We start from the raw sequence: 23,807 nt of genomic DNA, 5'->3' as shown, positions 1-23,807 counted from the left end.
TATATATATATATATATATATATACATCATTTATTTCCCTACTTATATCATTCATTCAGAGTTCTGCTATGATTTATTTTCCTATTATATCTGATCTCTGTCATACTTCTCTGTGCCTTACCCAGATTTGATTACACTGTTCTTTAACACTGAGCAGTATATATCTACAATAACCAGTTAAGCAGGGTCATATCTCAGTGGTATGCATTTTAAGATATTTTTTATTAAAATGTTCTGCCAGTGAAGTAAACAAACAAAACAAGAAAAAGCTTGAGTCACTCAAAAGGCATTCACAAACATGAAGCACTATTTACAGCAGTCTTCAATGGAATTTCCTAATTTATCAAAGACACAATTTGGTCATCTGTTTTCAGAGCACAATTTATCATCTTGTTTTTCTCTGAGCAGGACCTCATACTAAATGCAGGCTGGCTCTTGATGGCTGATCTAATGAATGACAAACAAGGATTGCTCTCTGTACTCATTTATATAGATTGAAAATACCTCCCCCCCACCCCCCACACACACACACAAAATAAAAAAACAAAAAACAAAAAAATACATGGCTAAAACCACAGGGTGCTTAACACCGCCTAGTTTTGTAGCTGCTGTGGTGAGAATGAGATTCCAGCACAACCTCCACAGACAGCACAGACAGACAGCTTACCAGCTCAGTTCCCGTCTCTGGTGAACTTAACAACTGTTTCAAATCATAATCTTGGCTCCACTATTGGAAAGAATTAGACACTTACTGTAAAGCCACAAAGCATCTTCGTGAGCCTAGTGAGGAGGTGGGGGGCCGGGGGGGCGGGGGAATCTTTTATAATCCTTCTGTAAGTCTGTAACTTGTAGAGGCAATAAAACAATCCAACTTGCTTTTAAAAGTTATAGAGCCCATTCACTACCCTCTAAATAGTATAACATAAAAAGTGTACTAATTGCACATACAATATATTAAAGTAAACAAAATGGTTGACACAAAAAAGTTAACCAAGGAGACTTGTAATAGGGCACACAGGTCATTGTCAGCCCTTGGAGCCATCCCGGTCTTCTTGGATACAGGCTTCGATCTGCTCCCCTAGTTGTGAGAAGCTGGGCCTGTCTTCGCTGTTGTACGCCCAGCATTTCAGCATCATGCCATATACCTGGAGAGCATAGGATGGGTAAATTTAAAAATAAAAGGATGCAGAGTTACTTTAACCTGCAAGATATTCAGTTTTCAGAATCAAAATTATTATTATTATTATTATTATTATTATTATTATTCCGTTGAGTGCAGTGGGCGACAGGCCATGTCCCGGCCCAATTGTCCAATTAAACTTTACACATTATCAAAGGTGTTTTGATGTTGTATACGCACAATTACATAAGGGAATTATTTTACCGATCAAAGCTGTGTGAAAAGTCATGTGACTACCTGCTTCGCCGCACGAAAATATGAATAACATTGGCGGAAAAAATAGTAATAAGAAACTGTGTGGGACACTATCGGGACTGGGAGACTCCTCATCAATTTTATCAGGGTGACTATATACATATATGAATGACTTGTTTGTCATTGAGTCAGTGTTGCTGATGCAAAGTAGGCCCAAACACCAAGTTACTAAATTAGGATACAGTTAGGAGCATTTGCAAACTGTTAGTTAAACATTAAACTGTTGGTTACTTTAAAACAATCCTTCATCTGGGTGTTCACGGGGATATGTGAATATTTGATCTGTTAACTGGTTGCATATTTCAGATTTAACGCATGACTCGTTAGGCAGAGAAAAGCTGTTGCTATCAAACATTGTCTACTTAATCAACTGAGTCGGTGTACTGGTGAAGGGATAGATCAAATAGGCCGATAGATGGAAGGTTTGCGAAGTGATTTCATGCTCCCTTGTAAAAGTATTTTTAGTATTTTTAAAATACAAAAATACAGTTGTTTATTTTGATACATGGTGTGGCTTTTGTATTTTGAAGTTTATTTAGATACACTTAAAATTAAGGTATTTGGTATCTTATTTTAAAATACACTTTCATGTGTCTTTGAAACACGTATTTTGTATATGTATCATAAATACTGCCCATCCCTGACTATATATATATATATATATATATATTACTATGTATTTCTACGTACAGGTCCATCAACAAGTGTTTAAAGGTCTCCTAATTTTAATGCGACAAGCTGATTTGTAATGGAATTATGTTTGACAGTAACTTAACTTCCGTGAATGATCTGATTGAGTGTTGCTAATATTATTTTGTGATATTTTAATTATTATGTTGAACTGACACTGATTGGGCACATTGTATTTTTTATGTGTTCATTAACTGTGCCGTTTTACCAGCTGGGAAGTTGGGATTTATATTAGCCCATTCATTTACAACAGCAACGGTACAAGAAACAGCAGACATTTATATTAGTTTTATAGTTTATATCTGTGGAATGTAAACTATAATTTACTCATACTATAAAAAGCATATTAACTTCCACGTTGTATTGTTGATTTCTTCTCTGTTTTTGTGAAAAGTTGTTGTATATCCTAGGAGAACACATGTTGGCCAACAAATGCTTATTTAATTATGGTTCTGTAGGAAACATGGAATAAACACATCTAAACTTCTTCCGGGGCCAAATTGTTAATCCCAGTCCCAGTTGTTCTTACCTTTGTGGGGCAGTGTGATGGGGCCGCCCACCTCCAGTTGTTCTTGAGAAGATTGACGAGGTGCATTGAGATGGAAGGCCCCTGGATGTCATTCCCAATCTGTTGCATACACATCTGCATTAGGAAATAAGAAAATACACTTTTACATAATCACAGTTTCAAATATTTTGTATAAAACTGTTATGGTGTTTCATTTTAGTCTTGCTTCTTATGTGTCTTTTTAGTGTCTTTGGATGGGTCACCTGTGTAGGGGGAAGCTCTGAGTAAGGCCACTGGTATTTAGTGCAAGTTCCTAAAATACGTTATTACAAACTTGTTTTGATCAGTAACAAGGAAGAGAACTCGTGGCAGGAATAAGACATGAATAAGAGTCAGCAAAATGTTTAGCAAGAACGGAGGGTCAGTGTATTCGAAATGTGTGCTGTGTTGCCTGGACTGTAGGATTGTATTGTACACTTCACTGTACATTGTATTGTCACTTCACAGCTGTCCAAAGTGTATGAGTACTCTGCATACTCATATCAGATAGTGTATCTGAATTGCACTGCTTTTTACAGCACTCAGAACAGATAAAAGGTAAACATGCGTAGCTAAAACAGACTTACAGTAAAAGATACCATTTCAAAACACCATTTGAAGGCTCATGGCAAAATGAATTTTTGGGATTGTAAAAGCTCTTTTGTTGCATAGTCCATATTTATTTGAATACTCCATGTATTTTTCTTAACCTGCTGAACCAGAGTTAAAAAACATGTAAATATGACTTGGCACAGCTGACACCATGATCATGTTTCTTAATAATGTATTTGTACTGTTTGTGTACCATTGGGAATGCTACTTAATGAATCTCTTTGGGGCACTTACTGTCTCACCAAGGTTGCCTGTTGAAGTGCTGTCTGTCTTGCGGGGGTGGGGGGCACCATATATAGGAGATTAGCTAAGTAAATGTTATTCAATCTTTGAATTTGTTCTATTGCTTCTAATCTCAAACTTTCAAGGATTAGTGTGCTTTTATGTATTTAAAATGTATTTGCTCAGACTTGAGACTTCAGTATCTTTTTTATCCGCACGTTATCATAGGCAGTGAAATTAAAGTGCAAAATGACCTGGCTGTAAAAATGTTTCTCCCAAAAATGTCTACCTAATCGTATAAATGAAATTAGGGCTGATTAGGAGGTTTGAACGAGGAAACCGATGGTACTTTTACGAGATTCAATCCATAACTCGTACCCCCTTACAAACATGAGCCACAGGGCCAGTTGGCAGTGTATTCCTTAAAGAGCTGAACCGAGCCTGTCCTTACAATCTTTGGGTTCCGGTGCTTGTCGCAGTAGGAGAAGAGCTCATGTAGGACAATCCCGAAGCTCCAGACATCTGACTTGTGGGAGAACAGGAACTCTGTGATGGACTCTGGAGCGTACCTGTGTTGACAGTTACATCAGGATTAGATGAAACCTTCAAGGTGCAAGTTGCACAATTTGTGTGCGTAGGTTGACGGACTTATATATTAGGACTATTATTGTTTTTGATGATGAATGGGTACAAAGCAGGTTTTTTTGAAGGAGCAGTCTAGGGTAGACTACCTGTCCCACCCAGGATCTGAACACACGGACCCACCCAATTACACATCCACAGCCCTGACCACTACTTCCCACTACTGTCATAGTAGGGGGTTGAAGGAGGTGACAGAGAAGCTAGATCTTTCAAAAGATTTCCTCTCAGAAGATACATTGCGAAGAGCTGTGGATGTTAAAAAAACAATTTGATTTCTTGTCAAACTGTCCAGGAAACTATGGGTTCAATCTGTTGCTAATCAAAATATTTCGGATTTATAGGAACGCACACTGTACACAAGGCTCAACTCTGATTCTCAAACTCTTTACATATGTGTTCCCAAGGAAATGTTCTTGCTGTAGTGACTCCTACCCACCAGAAGATAGGACTCTCTCCAGGTTGAGTCACTCGGTAGTAGTCCTTGTTGAAAGGGATTAACTTGGTCAGCCCAAAGTCTGAGATTTTCACCAGAGTGTCGCTCGCTACAAGAATGTTTCTTGCAGCCAGATCCCGGTGAACGTAGCGCATACTCTGCAGGTACTCCATTCCCTAAAAGGACAAGATTGCATTAGACACAATCATGCACCCACACACCATTATCTTGCACTGTTCCCATTACTGCGGCTAGCCAGTGCACACAGACTGCAAATTGAGTCTTACAGCTTGGAGACTCTTGATAAGCACAAAGCTATTGGAGCAACAGGCTTTAAGACCATTACGGTAGGAGAGGATGGGCCAATCTTTTGCAGCTTTACCTTGCAGATCTGAGAGGCGAAGAGCAGCAATCTCTTGCTGTTGATATGCTGTCGGTTCTTGTCCAGGTATCCTGTGAGACAGCCATGTGGGAGATACTCCATCACCAGGCTCACGCTAAGTCGACCTGCACAGCAGAGCAGGGGATTGTGGGAATTCTCCTTCGACAGTTAAACTTGACAGATAATTTCATATTACAGAAAAAGCATATGGAAAGGGACTGCTTTGGATTTGGATTAGAGTGGCATGGGACTGATTAGATTTTTTGTGGTTGGTTGTCAGGCCGTGCTATGATGGCCAGTTCATAGTATTTGTTTATTAGCAGACATCCTCATCCAGGGCATTGCTCTCTCTCTCTCTCTCTCTCTCTCTCTCTCTCTCTCTCTCTCTCTATATATATATATATATATATATATATATATATATATATATATATATATATAATATGTATTAATTTCATTTTCTATATGCATTCATTTTTAATCTTTGCAGAATTAAGTTTAGAACAACTATTGCTACCTTGTTGAAAATCTAGTCCCTGTAAATTGCTTTCAGTAAAATACTCTTAAATAATAATAATAATTATTATTATTACTAGTGCTAATAGTACTCTGTCTGCTTGAGCTGTGATTTACAGCATATTTTATACATTATAAGAGATAAGTACTAGGCTAGCAGGGTGTGAATGAAAGCATTTTGAATTGCTTTGAAACCTGTGGCGTTGTTTGATGTAGTGACCTTACTGAACACTGTCAACTTATTTCCTTGTTTCTGGTTCATCAGAAACTTCAACAATAAAACACTCAACTGCCAATTAGCTTAGAACCTTCTGCTCTGAATTGAGTGCACAATTTTATATGGCTTAATGTTCAACTGTGTGTCAATCTCTTATCTAAAGAAATGGTACACTATAAAACTATTAAAACTGCCTTTTTCAACACCGTTTTACATATGCTGGTGTGTACTCAGTGTTTAATTGAGCCAAAAACTAGGAGACACAAACTAGAGGTAGACAATAGATGGACTTATATTAAAGAATAAGCTATCAGTGGATAATAATGGTTCAAGAAAGGTTATGAGATGCAGTAATGGAGAAGGAAACTGTGCTTACTAGAAAGCAGATATTAACAAATGCCTGTGTGCTAATGTAAATACTTTGTGGTAATGAACCAACTAAGATGATTGATGTAATATTTGTATTTGGGTGTATTCAGTATCATTTTTACTTCCCTTGTTCATTTGTCTTTTACAAAACGTCCAATTGATATGTGTGACGTACGGAGACTTATTAGACATCGATTGAATAAATAAAGCACATAAGCCTTCTGGAACTCTGCAACTCTGCAACTCTGAGTTACGAGTATTATAACCCTGTTATTTACTACATGGTCAACAATTACCACACACATTAAAACTCCAAAAGCTATATTGACTGTGTGTTTTATTGTGCAATATTGGTCTTCTGGTGAGTAGGCCAGCTTGCATGGACAATCTTGTCAAATTCTCTACGTTTGTTTGAGAAGGTGAGGAACTGAGGTGTGTCAGTTCTGTGTCATGCATGACACATATGCTTTAACATATCTAAATTGCACTTATTTTATTAAGTTGTGGTGCTTTATATTTAAACATTTATAATCAGATTTGTATTACTAACTATGGGAACTCTAAATGCATGTTGTATAAAAATGTAGTCATTTAAATCATCACACCCATCTTTTGTCTCCATGGAGCAACAACCTTAGTTCTGTTGCTTTTCATACTGTTCTACAGGAAAAACAATGTAATAAAAGTCAATACCATGTGACTGAGTATCAGATTTCACTTTGTCAGGTGAAGGAACATTTAATGTCTTTTAGAGACAATTGCCATCTGGTTCTCTAATTAGTTTTGTTCTTAAACTAGGGTTGGATCCAGCCTAGTCACAAAAGCTTCCCCTGTGTTGAACTTTCCAGAGATGTGAAACAAATCACTGATGTCACAAAGTTCACTTCCAATCTAGATGCTTGCTTGATTCATATGAAAACAAACTGATACAAACTTTGTGATTGCATCTGTCCAACAAATACATAGAAGAATCGTATTAATGACTGGCATTGTGTATCATTTTTGTCTGAAATGAATCAGCCAAGGACCGCCCTTGTAATGCAACCTTATCTTTGATCTTCCTATGGATATAATTACATTACCTTTCCATCTTACAAGGGCAAATGTAAGTATTTGAGTGTGAGAAAAAGTTATGATCATATGGGAAAGGATGATGGCATAGATTGCAGGTTCATGATGTGGCTATTTAAAGATTTATTTCTAAAGGGTATCTGAGACAGCTCAGGAGAGAGATTTGTGTGTGAAAGTTCTGTAACATATGTACTGTACAGGTTATTGTCTATCCTATCTATCAGTCTGTCTATCTTTATTTATATTTAGCTAATATATCTGTCATTGAGTTCACTATTAGAAGGGTGCTTTCCAGGAGGGTATAGAAACATACTGGGATGATTACACAAAACATAGAAAAACAGCAAACTGAGGGGAAATTTTATCATTTAGTCAGAGGGAATAGGGATTATTCACGATCTATGTGTTGGTCTGAAAAAAATGCAAAACTCACTTCATTCGAGTATTAATTTTGATTTGCATGAATGCACTAGCACATTAATTTCCCTCTGGGTTAGTTTTCAAGGTGTTCAAACGCTCAATTAGGTAACAAAATATACCCGCCTCTCTCACTAGGTGGACCAGTTTTCCTTAATTACTCTCCGCACACAGTGCTGATTAATCAATGCATAAGTTATTATGTTATAATACAAAACATGCTATTATTTTATTATAAAATATATGTAATTATGATTCTCCATAATTTTATTTGAATTTTTGATGTTCAAGGTGCCCGCTCAGTCTTACCCATGCTGTAGCATATGCCCTTGTACTTGACTATGTAGTCACAGTGCAGTGAGCTGATGGTTTCGATTTCACTCTCAAAGTCAGACACGTTGCCCTGCTGGAGTTTCTTCACCGCTATCAGCTCCCCAGTGTTGTCTCCCAGCGGGTCATACCGGCACAGCTCCACGCTGCCAAAATTTCCCTGTGAACACACATTGATTTCATGAATTGTGGGCTGGTATCATTTCAGAGGATTTACAGGACTGTCAAGAAAGGCTCTGGGTTGTTTGGCTTTTCCTGTCCAACACAAACCTAAAACTGACTTGCATTTATAATTTATAATAAAATAAAATAAACCTGTTTGAACTCACCAAACTGAAAACAAGAACTAAATCCAAGCCTGAGTAAGTAAAAGAAACATAGCCTACCAGCTCCCTCAGGTGGCCATTTTAAAGAACTGTAGAAGCCATTTTTGAAATCGATATATGATAAAGATATATGATCAGGCAGGGCACTGGGTTTCTTTCAGTCAGGCTCAGACCACAGTACATTATAAGGTCAGTCCTATTGTAGATGGGAAACCAGTACAGATTACTGAATTATCTTGTTGTAGGTCGCATTATTCAACCCGTAATATGTTAGAAGGAACTGGAGTGCAAACAGAATGTGAAATTTTAAAGGGGTCAGCAATTGTGAAGTGTAAGCAAGATTAATGTATTTTAGTTATTTTACAGTGCTAATTAAAGCTGCTTCATTCATGATTTAGAGACTGAAGTCTGAAGTAACTTAGAGTAATTCAGAGGCTTGGCAGAAACCCTGAATGTAAAAACAGCTTCTATTTGCAATTGGAGAGAGGTCCCAATGAACAGGTGAAAAAGGCACCGAAGCCCAGCAGGGCACAATAATTTCACTATTCAGGTCAAGATGTCTTGAAAAAGCTGGTTGTTTTTGGTTAATTGTTTTGGTTTGTTTCTTTACTGTATTGGTTATTATCCTTTATGCTAAAATGACAAATCAGACTTGGCAAGTGAATCGATGCAAAGAGGAAACGCATAAGCCAGGCCTGGTGGCACACACCGTGTCCATGTTGGCCGTACAGCCTGCATGTGTGAATGTGCTTACCTTTCCCAGGTGCGAGACGTAACACAGGTACCGCTCCTCGTAAAGAGAGGGGTCCTGCTGGTAAGAGATACTCAGGCCCCTCCAGAAGGTGTCCTTCTCCGGGAGCGTGCCTGCTCGGGGGTCGCACAGTAGCTCGTAATCTGAAATGGAGGGCAAAGCATTGGGGACTGGTGAGAAGGGGATGTGGGGAGTTGGGGGCGAGGGTGGGGGGTGTTGATTTTAAAAGCCCTGGTAAACATAGTACCTGAAGTGATGAGGCTGTTGAGCTGGCGGATGATGCCCCGACAGGAGGGCCTCAACCCTGGCTGGTAGTCCATGCAGCGGCCAATCAAATCTGCCAACTCGGTCCACTTCAGTGGTGGCAGCTTCTCGTGCCTCTCGTAAAACTGCAGCTTCTGTGCAGGGATGGTAGAGAGAGATGATTAGGTGTCAGATCTGCTCTTCAGCTACCGATTTAGAGTCACGATTTCTTGGCACGTTGGGAACAAGTCATATAAGAACACATCGGGCCCAACTGTGTAATGTGTGTGTTTCTGAGCTACTAAGCCAAGAAAAATGCTGAATTCTGATCAGACGAGCCCAATTTTAAGTCAAACTCCTTAACTTTAACTCTGGGAATGCTATTTCTGCACTTGACACTTGATGTGAACCATTAATCTCCCAGACATCTATCTCTTTTGAAACATGGAGAAGCCAGGACAGGAAAGGACACTCTAGATCAGGGATGGGCAACTCGCGGCCCTTGAGCTGCATATGGCCCACATCACCTGTCATAGCGGCCCGCGGAAATATTTTGGACAGCCTAATTGAGGTGGAGTTGTGCTTCATCCTCCCAGTAGACAGGCAGCTACAAACGCAGTTCCTTGCAATAATTGCTTGCTCAGTTAATCACTACAATCAACCACTAGAAGGTGCTAGCTCAAAAAGCATTAGGCTAATTATTAAATTAAAAATTAAAATTTAATTATTAAAAGCACTTTTAAGCTTGACACAACTACTGTAGCCAGCAGTAGAGGAGCCGGGATACAATTACTTCTAAAAAAAGAAGAATTGATCATGAGAACTGTGTATTCCAGCCAAGATGGGAGACAGATTATCTTTTTACCGAATTCAATGGCAAACCAATGTGTTTAGTTTGCTTGGAGACAACATCGGTCATGAAGGATTTCAACTTTCAAAATATGATGAGTACACCGGAGCTGCTCGAGCCGCCATCATCACTGACTTGAAGGGCAAAATAGAGCATTATTATTTTTACCAAAGCCACAACTGTGCAAGAGTCCTCTATAAAGGCATCCTTTGCTGTTTCCCTTGAGCTTGCTAAAGGTAAAAAGTCACTCTCAGAGGGTGAAATCATTAAAAAAAAATGCAATAGAGATGGCGAAAGCTTTTGGAAACGATAAAATGGCTAAGGACTTTGAATCAGTGTCTTTGTCTCACCGAATGGTGACACGTAGAATTTGTGACATTCAAAATCACATTCAAGCAAAGGTAAAACAAGCTATGAACAACTGCAGGTACTTTTCCCTTGTGCTATATGAGAGGACAGATGTGACGGATGTTAGCCAGCTTCTCATTTACACGACAACCATTAACAGTTAGTTTGAAGTTAACAAGGAGTTGTTGAAGTTGGTCCCTTTGCATGGCAATGTAAAGGGCGAGGACATTTTCAAAGCTGTCCAAAGTGCTGTTAATGTGCATGAGGGCTTTGGTAAGCTATTGGCTGTTGTTACCGATGATGCACCGTCAATGCAAGGAAGGCGCACTGGATTCGCCGGGCTTCTCCAACAGAATGGTGCTGACTGCCCGAGTCTACACTGCATCATACATCAGGTGCGTATTTTTAATCTTGCCTTCAAACTAATTATTAGCGATACGGGGTTATTAAGTAAATTCAGCGTGAATGTACAGTAGCCTGTGATTAATCAGACTCATTTTGTTTTCTTTACAGGAGGCCCTCTGTGCTATGAGCCTTCACTTCAGCCATTTCATGGATTTGGTGACCAAGGTTACCAATCTCATTCGAGGTGGAAACAGGTTGCTTAATCATAGGAAGTTCACAGCCTTTTTGGAAGAGGTGAGAGCTGCTTATGGAGATTTACTGATGCATACTGAGATCAGATGGATAAGCCTTGGGAAGTGTTTAGAGAGGTTCTTTGCCCTTTGTTCTTGGAGGACAGCATCAGATGCAACAAGTGCTTACTGCACAAAACTAAGGGATACAGAATTTCTCATTACTTTTCTGACAGATATTACTTCACATCCGAATTATCTGACTTTGCAGTTGCAAGGACAAAATCAACCTGTGTCAGACCTCTGTGTTTTGCGTTGTCAATTGCCAGCATGTTTGGTAGCACTTATATCTGTGAGAGCAACTTCTCAATGATGACTGACAGATGCAAATTGGTTGTACAAATACTGAGATTGACATTGAATCTATTGTGCGCCAGCAGAGTGGCCACAAGTTTCTCATTAAGACTCATGTGAAGCTTTATTGTTAAGGCAGATGAGCTTTTGCAAGATTTTATTACTTTAGTGTTATAATTCAGACATACCCATAATGGGTCTCCTTTTTTATTTAAACTAAAACTGAAGCTTTTGTAAGCTTTTGTTGCTTTTGTGTTGTTATAATTCAGACATAACTGAATTATAACTGGTGTGCTTTTGTAAATAAAACTAAAACAATAATCACACATTTTGGACTCTTTAATGAATTAGTAGTTATACTAGCTGAGGAAGTAGAGGAAGGTGGTCTACAATATTCTATTAATGAGATGCAGGTTTGTAATCTGGCCCTCTGGTAGTAAAGATGCAAATGTATTGGTCCTCACCACTGTCAAAGTTGCCCATCCCTGCTGTAGATCCTTGCAAAGCTGCTTGGCGATAATATAGTTACTTTTTATTGTTTTCCTGGGTGGGGGGGTAAGATTAGTCGAAATTGAGTTTGATTTATTTGATTGTTTGTTGGTCGTTTTACCTGCTGTGGGTCCTGGCCGTGAAGTGGCACTTTACCACCGTTAAATATCTCCCAGAGGGTGGTTCCAAAGCTCCATTTGTCAGACTCTAGACCTGGGTTTTCTGGGAAATCCAGCCCCTCAGGGGCCACCCAGGGAATTCGGTCCAGCATCACTGCAAATTAAGAAGCCACTGAAGACACTGAAGAGATCACATTCAAAACTCTATAGAATTTAAATTCTTAAAAAGGATTCAAATTCAATTAATTAAAGGCCCCAAATTTGGCAACTATTTTTCAAGGTATGCCTTTTATTTGTGTTAAAATGGGCTGTCACACGAACCTGGTACTTTTTAGAAAGTTATATTTGAATATGTACAGTCATTTTAAAACCTAAAATTGGTAACCAGCACTTGTCTCTGAGGTTTTCGTTGTTGACTTTTTTAAACTTACCATCTCTCCCCAGCTTGGCCATACTGATCCCTGGGTCACTCAGTTTGATGAAGGGGGGAGTACCTGTGGAGGAGTCTCCCTCTCTGGCCAGAAGCAGGTTTTTACCACAGATGTTCCCATGAACGATGTTCTTTTCCTCCTGAAATGAAAGAATAAGTGTGTTTTGAAAAGACACATCGCTGGGGAATTATACTCTGGAGCCAGGAAGGAGTTCAGCTGAAGGAGAGGGGTCAGCGGTACTCACGAGGAAGTTAAGAGCGCAGGCCAGCTGTTTCGCCACGTCAAGCTTCCAGCTGACTGACACCGAGCCATTTCTCTTCTTCAGGAACAAGTCAAGAGCTCCGCACTTGACAAACTCCTGCACCATGATATCTGAAGGGTTGCAAGGGACACAATGGAGGAGTTTTGAGAATTGTTATTGGAGTGAAACACTTGAAAGGAGAGCTTGAAAGTCAGTGTGTTTATTCTTCTCTCCCTCCCTCTCTCCCAAGTCTCCTCAGTGAGGTCATCAAAGGGTCTTCTAACTGTGCTTGTTAGAAGCAACACATCTACTGTAACTCTACTGTTAAGTTTTTGTCCTTCAAGAAGGAAACATTATTAATGGAGCTTCTGTTACCATCATAAAAAGTGTGTAGAATGTTTTTTCCACAATATGCCAGGGTGTGGCAAAAATATGATGCCATTGCTGATACAGCCCATTGCAGTCCATGTTGTGAAGACAAATACTTGATCAGTAAATTCAATCTATAGGCTAAGGTTGTGTGATTATCAGGTTTTTGGACAGTGGAGAACAAGGAAATGAGTTAATCTGACAGGTGTTTTCACATTTGGTTCAATAAAGTACTGATATTAGGAATGAGAGAGAACAGGACACAGGAGTTGAGCTGACTCACTATTGGAACCATGAATGCTGACCCCGTAGACCAACAGCAGGTGCTTGTGGGAAATTTGGCTCATCAGACTGGCGGCTTCAAAGAATGACTGCAGGTGGGGAAGGATGGCAAACAAGGACACAAAAACAAATTAGAAATCCAAGCACCCAGGGAAGCTTCTGCACCTTTTAACAAACTGAAGAACTGGCAAATGGTCATTCTTAGTGTAAAATTGAACATGGAAAAAGCTTATCAGAATGTTTTTTCTGTGCAATATCAACCCCCAATGCTCATACTGCGGAATAGTATCTCCTATAGGGCTCCACAACATTACTGACTGCCCTACACAGCAGAATAATAGCCTACCTCCCAGCAATTTTTATGAGAGCTTTCCAGGAGTTTGAGCAGGACCTCTGTCATGTGTCTCTCCCCATCGTGGATGTTGGTTTTAGTTCCCCTGAAGATCCTTGTGAAGGAACCTTGTCCCAAGCATTCTTCCTGTCAAGAGGCAAAATACCAGACACTACATCAATGTCTGGCACTCTTTAAATGTGTATCATATAGCCTTGACATTCTCAGAGACAAAGCTGTTGTTTTCTAATGATGTGACCTGTTTTTTTTCAATTGTGGCCAACCACAACAAAGTAGATTAAGAGGTGATATTTTTAGCAAATCAGCCCTTCATTGTACATGTTTTGCATGTGTGTGTGTTCAGAACAAATATTGCTTTGAAGAACGGTAGAACTGCATCAGTCAAAATAGTATTCGTAACCATAAATGTTTATCCGTGGGTTGCATGGCCATCTTGGTTGAATGTTAGCCTCATTAAACTAGTCTGGAACATTAATGACATTGGGCAATACAGTCTCTACACCCTCGATCCTTCTTTCACTCTCATTCTCTGCTGACAAGCCTTCCTGTCTGTATGCCTCAAATGTAATGAATACTCACCAAGCGAAGGTCTTCATACTTGATCATCTGGAATTGAATGTGACTAGCTTTGCGTCTCTGCAGGATGGGTGATCCCAGGGATTCTGGGGAGCAGTTGCTGCGCACAATGATCATGTTGGTGAGCTCTGTGAACAAGAGTCAGCAGGAAGCTAAATTAAAAGAAGTCTGTGTAGAAATGTCAATCAGGAGGACTAGGATGAAGCCAACCAGTAGCATCACAAACATATATTTCTACTAGTTACACTGGCAATGCCCCAAAATACTATGTTCTTCTAAAGGCACAATGAAGGCACATTGGGATGTTAACCCTTTCCATGGTTATCCCAGTGTCTGATGTATATTCCCTTACCGCTGTAACCACACTGTGAGAAGTTGACTTCAGGATTCTCCATTGAGCGTCAAAGTTTCATAGCATTTAATGTCACTTAAATAAAATAACTAACAATAGAAACTAACACTCCCTTTCTCATATTATTATTAAAGTTAAGAAACAGGTATTCCCAAGGATATCATGACTTGTACCCATACCACACCTTTAGGCCGAGGCGGGCAGCAAGTGCCCAGCTTCGTAGGCACCTCAGCTAGGAGGAACTCCCTGCCTTGGTAGTACATCAGAAGTTCCCTTAACGTGGAGAAAGAGCGTTGAACTCCATAGAGACGGAATTCTTTGTCCTTCACAATCAAACAGTCCTTGTAGTCCGTCCCAAGCGGTGTCTGCACACACAACATTATACATTTGTTCAAAGGATTGCAATTTTAAAAGCCTTTGAGCTAACATTTGAGTATTTCAAAATGAACAAATGAACAAACGTTATTTGCTATTTCAACATTCAGATATGATCATTCATTTGCACACTTAAAGAAGAAAAAAGAAAGAGCTGGCAAGGCTATTTAATGTGTACACACTTAGGAGAACCTTCCGGTTCTCTTGAGCTTCTTACCTTAATACAGACTGTGAAGAAGTACTTGTCAAAGTCTTTGGGACTGTGTCGCAGGACAAACATGCCGCTCTGGGCGCCAGCTCTCTTCAACTTGTAGACGGCAAACTCTGATCTGCAAGGGAGGAGAGTAAGAAATAATGCCCCACTCCAAACATACAGCTATGCTTCTTCTATCCTTGAATATGGATGCCTTTACAATATAATTCCCCCAAGCAGCAACAGCAACTTCAAAATCATGCTGTATATATTTAGGGATCACCTATCCCCGCCATGTTCACCCTGCATCTCACACAATATAACCCAATTGAATATTAATAGAGAAGCAAGATAGGAACAGACAGATAGATTATCTCCTTGCATCTGCTGGGAACATTAGCCAGCAAAATAATTTCACTTTTACTCCTGTTTTAACCAGCTGATCCCAATGATTAGTACAGTAGATGAAAGCTGTATGAAAGGGCTTACGTGATTGGCCCATGACAATGGCTGTTCAGGTCTTGGAGTAAGCTGGGTGGTGCAACCTCCTCGCAGAAATAATGACTGGAATCCGTTGTCAGTCGGAAGTAGCCGTCAATCAGCGAAACAAAGGACAAGGCCTCTGTCAGAGTCCGAAATTCTGCCTTCTGTAATTTGAAAAAATGTATGGATACATGTAAAGTCACGATCAAGCAGCGGTACATTGATTGACTCAATGGTCATTGTGCAGTGTGGACAGTTTCTGGTTAGAACTTCATATTGAGAGGAATGGCTTCAAATGAAGAATAAGACTGTTAAATTGCTTTATTGTATGTATGTATGTATGTATGTATGCAGCTCTGAACAGATTAACACTAGGTACGGTAACATCAATAATATTGCCAACAACATGCATTACTTTCCCAAGAAGGATTATTCTGTGGTTAATGTATGTCAATCTAAAGGCACAGAGAAGCTGTGTGCAGGGGCCAGTGGTTTATATATTTAATTCAGATCTACTAACCAAGCACCTATCGTCTTGTCGGGTCACGCTGACCACTCGGCTCTCAAGGGGAACATGGTCTCGGCTGGCCTGCTTGATGCTGACATCGATGATCTCTGCGAAATCACAGAAGGTCTGCCAGTCCTGAGAACGAAAAAGGAAAAAGGGACCCAAATCAGATCACCGTAGCCAGAGGAAATAAATGTATTGTCAGTGTGTCATGGTTTATCATAATCATAAATGTACCGGAGAAGGGCATCTGCCAAGAAATAAATAACACCGAAATGAAGCACACCATTAAGCTCTAGTCCTAAGTCCTGTTTTTGAGTTTTAAGGACCACTTTTTCAAGACAAAGGCCGAAAGAATGCATTGAATGTGCATGCTCTCGTACCCATGCACTCCACTGTGGAGCCCTGCTATCTAGAAAGGCAAACTGAATACCAAGATCTCATGCAAACAGAAACGACATCCCCTCACCTGGACGTCACTGGCTCTCGTCTGTATCCCGCTCTCTCCGGACACCTGTAAATCCTTGAACCCCAGCTCCTCTTGCAAGCAGTCGGGGTCTCGCACTTTGAACGTCTCTGTGCCATAAGAGGGCTCCAATGCCCCCAGATCGATCAAGTATTTGAGCTTGAGGCTGTACCCCACTGCTGGGCAGTGGCCCAGCCTGCACAGGAACCGCTTCAAGGTCTTGCGTATGTGGTATCTCGCTATCCGGTTCATCCTCTGGATCTCCTGACGGTGTTTCTCCGGTAAGCAGGACTTGTAGCTGGAACAAGCACAAACTGGCCTGAAGTTTCAACTCGGAATACTTGGTGGTGTCAGATGTCTTGAGAATCCACCCCCCCATACTTTTCCCTTTCCTTGGTCATGATTTATACCTGACTGTCTTGCAGATCTCCCTCAGGCTCTGGTTGCGTTCCTTGGCCATTCTCCACAGGTCCAGCACTGCCATCCCCAGACACTCCTCCTGTGTGCTGATGGGAGGTGAGAGCCCAGCTTGGCCACTAACAAAGTCACTGCGGGACTGCAATGACACATGTTCAACAACCATGAATAAAAAAGGATGCATCCCAAAGGTTCAAATATAATTTCTAGGTCAGACATGCTCCACACATTCTAGACAACTATAGTGAGGACAGTGGCCTTTCCAAAATCTAGACATTTGGGATTGGCTTGGTTTTATTTCTTATCCTTTTGAAGGGTACCTGAGCAAAAAGATAGTCGATGACACAGTAGTCCATCACGGCACTTATCCTGCTCCTTGCCAGCCCATAACGATATGACTTCCTGGTCCCCTGCCCGAACCAGTTTGAGAAGAAAAACCTTTAAAACAGCAGAGAACCACATACATTGAGTGGACAGCTAGGATTACCATACAAAAGGACTGGTTTCCTCCTTGACTATGGAAAACACTGCATCTCAAATGCATTTTGGGCTCTCTGACTACCCCAACACTAGTAGGACATGTTTGTATCTGTATATCGCTGACCTTGTGTATTGTATCAATTTCTTATGGGTATCTCTGGTGTATGGTATGCAGGTGCAGTATCTGAAGTATTTTCGTCTTGTACTGTCAGTATCAAAGTGCAGAATTCACAATAAGAAAAGTTTATTTCTTGACCTGCCAGCTGAAACTTTCACTATCAGTTCATCTTTTGGTTTATAAGAAATGAGAAGCAGCTGAGAGATGCAAGTTTAACTAGATTAAGATGCAAACTGTGATATAAATGTTGTGGAAGTGATAGTACTTCATAGAAGGCAGGGGATTTGGTGAGTACTGAAGGAAATTGATACAAATCAAGTCGGGGGTGTCAAAAGTCAAAAGATAGAATGTTCCAGATTCAGGATTCAGTTTTTGGATGATTGTCTATATTGTGAAACCCCACTTTACGATGTTTCTGTAACTTGTTAGTAGCGTGCAAAGGTATCTGATAATGTGCTTTCTGTTGCCTGTGCTAGCTTACTCCTTCTGCAATATTAGGCATGTATTCTGTGAAATTCAAACCTTTTCAGGAATGAATTTAGTATGGGCTGTTAAGATGGTCTGATATTTCCAAGTGAAATCTTTTTCATATAATTTTTTCCTGTGACTATTGCATTTCTCTAAACGGTAAAGAAAATCAAGATAAGCTAGTCCTGAGCAGCAGGACTCAACCAGACTAGAACTATAATTTCATAAAAAAATGTCCAATTTTCTGGCTTATCTGATAAGGTGATTGTGTTGGCACCTAAAAACAACCCCACTTGTCTAAGATTGTACAGTTTGGTCACCTGACTCTGAAGTGAACTGTGAGGTTGGTGTATTCGTCCACACTGAAGACATGGTTGGGGGGGAACCAATAGGAGAGGTCCTCAGAAGCCAGGGCAAAAAGGCTGTGGTACACAGGGAGGATTCCTGCAAAAACAGACACAATGGGCAGCTCAGATAGGGCCTCAGCAGGAAGAGATACTCCTCCATTAGCAGCTCCCTGCCCATCCCAAATCATAGCACGTAACAGAATCACATCAGAGCTTGCAAGAGAAGAAATTCTTTATCTGATGATAAGAGAGAGCCTACTTCACCAAGCAAGACATGAATGCTTCCTCACTAGTCCTAATCTGAGGTCATCCCCCCTACAGTCCACCAAATAATAAAAACTCATGTAAAAATGAACTCCCGTGGATTCTAAAAGGCACTTTTCATGTGATGCAAGTAATTGACATTTCAAGTCTTACCACATTCCTTGGCGGCAGTGACACAGACTTCTTCTGCCGAGATCTGTCCGCTGGCGATCCAAAACACAGACTCCCCTTTCTCTGTCAGACTGCGGTACAGCTTAACCTGTAGGCCAGGGCCAGTGCTGGACCTCTGGCTGTCTATCCTCTCCCGGTTCACCAGTGGCATGTTCTCCTCATCCAGGAAATCCATAGAGCAAAAGTACTGCTGGCTGCACCAGACATGAAATGCAGTAAAAACAAAAGTTTTTTTAAATCGATGTAATATTCATAAGTAACAGTTCCCATAACAGAACCACATTAGACCAAAACCACTAACCTCGACCCCACCCCCACCGCTCCTCCTCCTGAAATGTAGATAACAATACATCCTTGATTGTATCACTGGTACTGTTAGGGGCTTTCAACAGTTTCAACAGCAGCAAAGTTTGAAAAGATTCCGACGAGTGAAACTTCCTTGAAACCGAACTTAAACTTAATAAAAATGGAAGCAAAAGAGTGGAAACAGACATATTTTCTGCAAGTGTTCAGAAGATAAATGTGACTTGATCTATCTCCCTCTCTGTAGCACCATTGAGAATCCTATGTTGTCATTTATAGCACATTAACAGCCTGTGGTGGGAGTTTGTTTAGAGTTCTTTGAACAATTAATCATGTCATATCTGTGAATTTCTGATTGTATTCGATTTTATTCCTGTGAACTGAAACTAGAATGTTAGTTATTGGTTTCCTCCCCCCATCTCTTGATTTAAAAGAAAAAAAAAAGTGTAATTGTGGCTGGAGACTTTTTTCACATGCCTTTTGCTGCTGGTATCAAGAGGACTCTTGTTTCAGAGTGCGTTAATTATGTACCAGATAGAGATGCAACAGCTGAAAATACCATATGTGTGCAGAGAAAATAAACCAGAGAAACAACCAAAATAAAAAGCATGCTTCTGTATGCTATGTAAGACTTAACCATTACAACAAAGGATAGAGAGAAACAAACAGACTATCCCCAAAACATTGCTTACTAGGTTCCTATCTTCAAAACGATACACTGTTTACATTAAATGCATTGTCAATTCAATTTTAATCCTCTTGTAGTTTCCAAAACCAACTTAGGAATGATTATTGTGGCAAGTTTATTTATTTTTTTATGTCTGTACTCTTTATAAAACAAGCAAATGCCAATTTAGAAACCAAACTTTGTCATAGCAATAGTATCACATAATTTACAGGGGCAACTGAAGTTCAGGCTTTCATTTTCAGTTCCAGTAGACTGAATTTGTGTGTTTATTGTTTTCGGAAGCAAATCCCCCTCCCCACCTACAGATTCTCTCCTGTGCAAGATTCACACAGTCCTTAATGCCTGGGATCATATGATGTGTGTGGGATCCCATTGTTGTGGGGTTTTGGTGTGGTGTGTTTCTCCCGTCCCATTCTCCAAAAATTTGAGGTCAATTATTTTCAAACTGTAATCAAAAGAAGCAAGATGCTTTTTTTTGTTTGCCTCTACTTTTACTGTATATATGTTTGTATGCATTTTTATTTACTAATTATTCCTCCCCTTTTTTACCCATGTTCAACTCGCCAATTAGACAACCCGATGAGACAAAGCATACATCCTCCAAAATTCACTTTAACCAAGTGCTGATCTTGTACTGCAAACCCCAGAATGGGCATACAATGTCACCAATAAGAGTATATGAGTCACCTGCAATTGCGACCAATGCCTGTGCTTACATATGAGTAAAGGCCTGACAGTTTATTTGGTGCATTTAAGGTGAAATATGAATTGCAATATTTTGGTTAATACTCTATCAATTTTACCCTGCATCCAATAACATTTGCAGGGTTCCATACCAGTTTAAACTAGTCTAATTATTTGCTTCGTTAGACGACATAGTATTTAACTTGTATTCTATAGATTATTTAAAGACAACAATATATAGGATTTGAGCCAATATGTATATATTTTGGTTATTTGGTTATTTTGGTATTTGGTTTAGCTTCCCTTCTTTAAACTAAGTGTTCATTGGCTGGGTTTTGTCAAGCAGCTGGTTGGATACTGTACAATCTACCAACTGTAAGAAAAAAAAGGATCTTGTCTCATACTGTTTTGAGTGTTGAAATTTAAATATGAGTCACTTATAATGAAGAACAGAAATCTTGTTCTGGGAAGTTCAGCTGTTGAGTTCCTTAATATAATCACTTTAATTTATCTACAAACAATGAAACAAGCATCAACAGCACCTCAATACTACTACTACTACTAATAACAATACTAAATCTACAAAAAGCAGTCTTTATCGCTTATGTGTCTCAGTGCTCAGAGAAAATGAACCTTCAGTTTGGTAGGCCATCTTGTCAGTACAGCCCGCGTCACAAGTTATAATGATACTTTGGGAGTTTCCGTGGTGACAGGGGTTTCACCTCTTCAGTGCCTTTTAGTTCAGTCATTATAGGTACAGTTAATCCTTTTTCAGAACAAAAATATCCCAGACAAACTGAAAGGCTTTTAAGTCTTGCTAAAACAAGCCAATTAATTTGAGCAGTTTAAAAGCTGATAACTTGCTTTTACAAAATGTTAAAACGTACAGCATAGAAAGTATAATTTAAAATATATTTGCCCTTCATCTGCTACTGTTGTGAATATGAGGATTAGTATATTACTAATGGGGAAGAACCTGACTATAAAGAGTTGTTAATTTCTATGTCTAATTATGATTATAGAACTGAATTTCAAGTTACATTACTTGAAATTGATTGAGGGATTGAGGGAGGAAACAATCTGATTTATCATAGTAGTTTTATGTATTTTTTTTACTTGAATGATTGATTGATGGATGGATTGAAATGTATTGTTTTAATGTTTACTGACTATTAAAAAATATATATATATCTTCTTGTAAATAATAACAAAATTGTTTGCTGATGTATTATTGAATTGCTCCCAAACCAGCTTCTTCCTGCCTCAACACCTCTCTTCTACCAACTTTTGTTAATGTTTCCGTTATCTTAGTATGCCATGGTCTCTCAGGAAATGCCTCTGTAATCAAATAAAACATGGACTTCTTTATGTAAGAGACCCAATTCATGGCACACTGCTTTAAACGCCATTCCAAATATGTGGTAGGAATAGAGACTCCATTTGTTTACCAATATTTGTCTTGCATGCTCCTGAAAGAGACATGACAGATAGTTCTATAAAGAGGTCCCATGTTTTAATCATTTTCATCTCTGTCTTTTACTTTAGTTGCAATCTTCCTTGTTGTAGTTTTCACCTTTAGTAGATTCAGGCTCTCTGGCTGGCACAACCATTGCTGGGTGGCATATCCTTATTAGGTAAACTGTGCAAAATCTGGTTTGTCATTTTAGATGTCCAAACCAAGAACTTACACATGAAGCTCCTACCACTGTCTAGTGCACTGGCCTGTTCGAAATGAAAAAATAAATGACTTAATATATAAATAAGTATATGTAGTAGTTCCTAGATGACAGACAAACAAAAGGTCCCATAACAAAGTTCAAAGATTTTATACAGATATTTTATAAAATATTTTATTAGCAGAGAAAATTAAAGCCAATTTCTACAGCCTACTGCTACACTTCTTTACAAAGGCATTGATAAACATGATTTATGGTGCAGTACAACGAATTTAAGTAGGGCAAGTAAGTATATAAATTAATCTTAACAGGAAATAGAGGAGGTCTTTGTATCATGACAATATAGTAGGTTTCTCCTGGTAGGTCTTATAAACCAAAACGACTAACAATTAAATTTAGACCCTAAAGAAGCTTGCAATTCAGTATTAATCTCTCTCTCTCTCTCTCTCTCTCTATATATATATATATATATATATATATATATATATATATATATATAATCAATTCCCAAAGTGTTTCATATAATTAATAACTAATATCTTAAGGTCTTGATCATTTTAAAGAATTGCCTGATTAAAGAGGTAAGTATACATACATATCAAGACTGTTTAAAACGTTTTGCAATCATCCACAGCAACGACCTCATCATTAACAACATCAACAACAACAACAAAGACACTCAAACAAAGAGCTGTCAACAGATTGATCTCTCCATCGTCCTGTTTCGTCCAGTGAACTTGAACCTCCATACCCTAAGAGTAGACTGGGCAGAATTCAGCTGAGATTCCTTAAATCTGACACTTAAAATCTGCCATCTTCAAATTTTTTCACCCACCCCAACAGTCTCAATTAACTTAATCTGACTCTCAGTAACCCTGATTGCTGACAACATTCCCCAGGTCTTTAGCGGAGGACAGGTTACAAAAGACCTACACAACCTTTACAATGTAGACACCTCTGGGCACAATCAAGGAGCATCCTGGGAACAGAGCAAGAGGAAAAGGGGAGGTTTCTATTACCTCACGGTGCGACGCTCTCTGTGGCAAGCTGTGTGTGCCGTTGATAATCCATGTAACCTGTAGTTTTAGGGGCTTTGGGTCCAAGTCTACTTCTATCTCTGAGTTTTAATGCATCTGACTTCTGCAGAGGGGTAGGCGAGGTGAATGTAATGGTTTCCTGTTTGGAACAGCCCACAGAGAAGCATTGTTTCCGGTTCTCATTTACCGTCAACACCAGCCCATTAGTGCCCTCCCACTTTCGCACATACGTAACACAGACAGACACTAGAGAAGCCATGTTCTCAGACCCACAGGTTGTATACCATGGTAAACATCCATAGACATGTATGAAGCCAATAGTCTGTCCTTTCTGCATCACATAATTCCCCATCTCTGCAAACAAAAGTATGAATAATCCTTGATGTTGTAGTACAAAAATGATTATTTGCACTCACCCATATAGAAATGAATTTGGACCACCATTTGAGGTTTGTGTCTAGTTATCTTTGTAACTTTGTACCGCTTGTGCATCATGGGACAGAATTCTGAAATCAAGAGTAGTTCTAGTTTGAAGGTAGGTTTTTTGTTTTGTGATTTCTTTTACACAAACCCTCATTTACACAAACA

General features: G+C 39.4%; 1 protein-coding gene across 1 annotated transcript; it reads right to left on the bottom strand.

Annotated features, from left to right (window-relative positions):
* Positions 1 to 203: 203 nt before the first annotated feature.
* Positions 204 to 23,341, bottom strand: jak3 (Janus kinase 3 (a protein tyrosine kinase, leukocyte)). The gene is made up of 24 exons (XM_066695754.1): positions 23,202 to 23,341; positions 18,814 to 19,025; positions 18,370 to 18,493; positions 17,304 to 17,421; positions 16,977 to 17,122; positions 16,570 to 16,864; positions 16,113 to 16,235; positions 15,599 to 15,756; positions 15,134 to 15,245; positions 14,726 to 14,906; positions 14,193 to 14,317; positions 13,608 to 13,739; positions 13,263 to 13,350; positions 12,614 to 12,741; positions 12,370 to 12,508; positions 11,941 to 12,092; positions 9,208 to 9,358; positions 8,964 to 9,103; positions 7,863 to 8,043; positions 4,964 to 5,088; positions 4,585 to 4,757; positions 3,958 to 4,075; positions 2,655 to 2,768; positions 204 to 1,145 (listed from the first exon to the last, which is right to left on the bottom strand). Exons 2-24 carry the CDS (start codon positions 19,004 to 19,006, stop codon positions 1,026 to 1,028), a joined length of 3,336 nt encoding a protein of 1,111 aa, XP_066551851.1. The 5' UTR covers positions 19,007 to 19,025; positions 23,202 to 23,341; the 3' UTR covers positions 204 to 1,025.
* Positions 23,342 to 23,807: the final 466 nt, after the last annotated feature.

The sequence above is a fragment of the Amia ocellicauda genome, chromosome 22 (genome assembly GCF_036373705.1).
Source record: "Amia ocellicauda isolate fAmiCal2 chromosome 22, fAmiCal2.hap1, whole genome shotgun sequence".
NCBI lineage: Eukaryota > Metazoa > Chordata > Actinopteri > Amiiformes > Amiidae > Amia > Amia ocellicauda.
This window is presented reverse-complemented; position numbering and strand designations above follow the sequence as displayed.

Excerpts from the sequence above, each read along its gene's own strand:
- jak3 (XM_066695754.1), bottom strand. The coding sequence starts at position 19,006 with ATGGATTTCCTGGATGAGGAGAACATGCCACTGGTGAACCGGGAGAGG. Across the intron at positions 16,865-16,976 it reads GAGATCTGCAAGACAGTCAG|CTACAAGTCCTGCTTACCGG; the intron begins GTATAAATCATG and ends TGCTTGTTCCAG. Across the intron at positions 12,093-12,369 it reads GGCCAAGCTGGGGAGAGATG|TGATGCTGGACCGAATTCCC; the intron begins GTAAGTTTAAAA and ends CTTAATTTGCAG.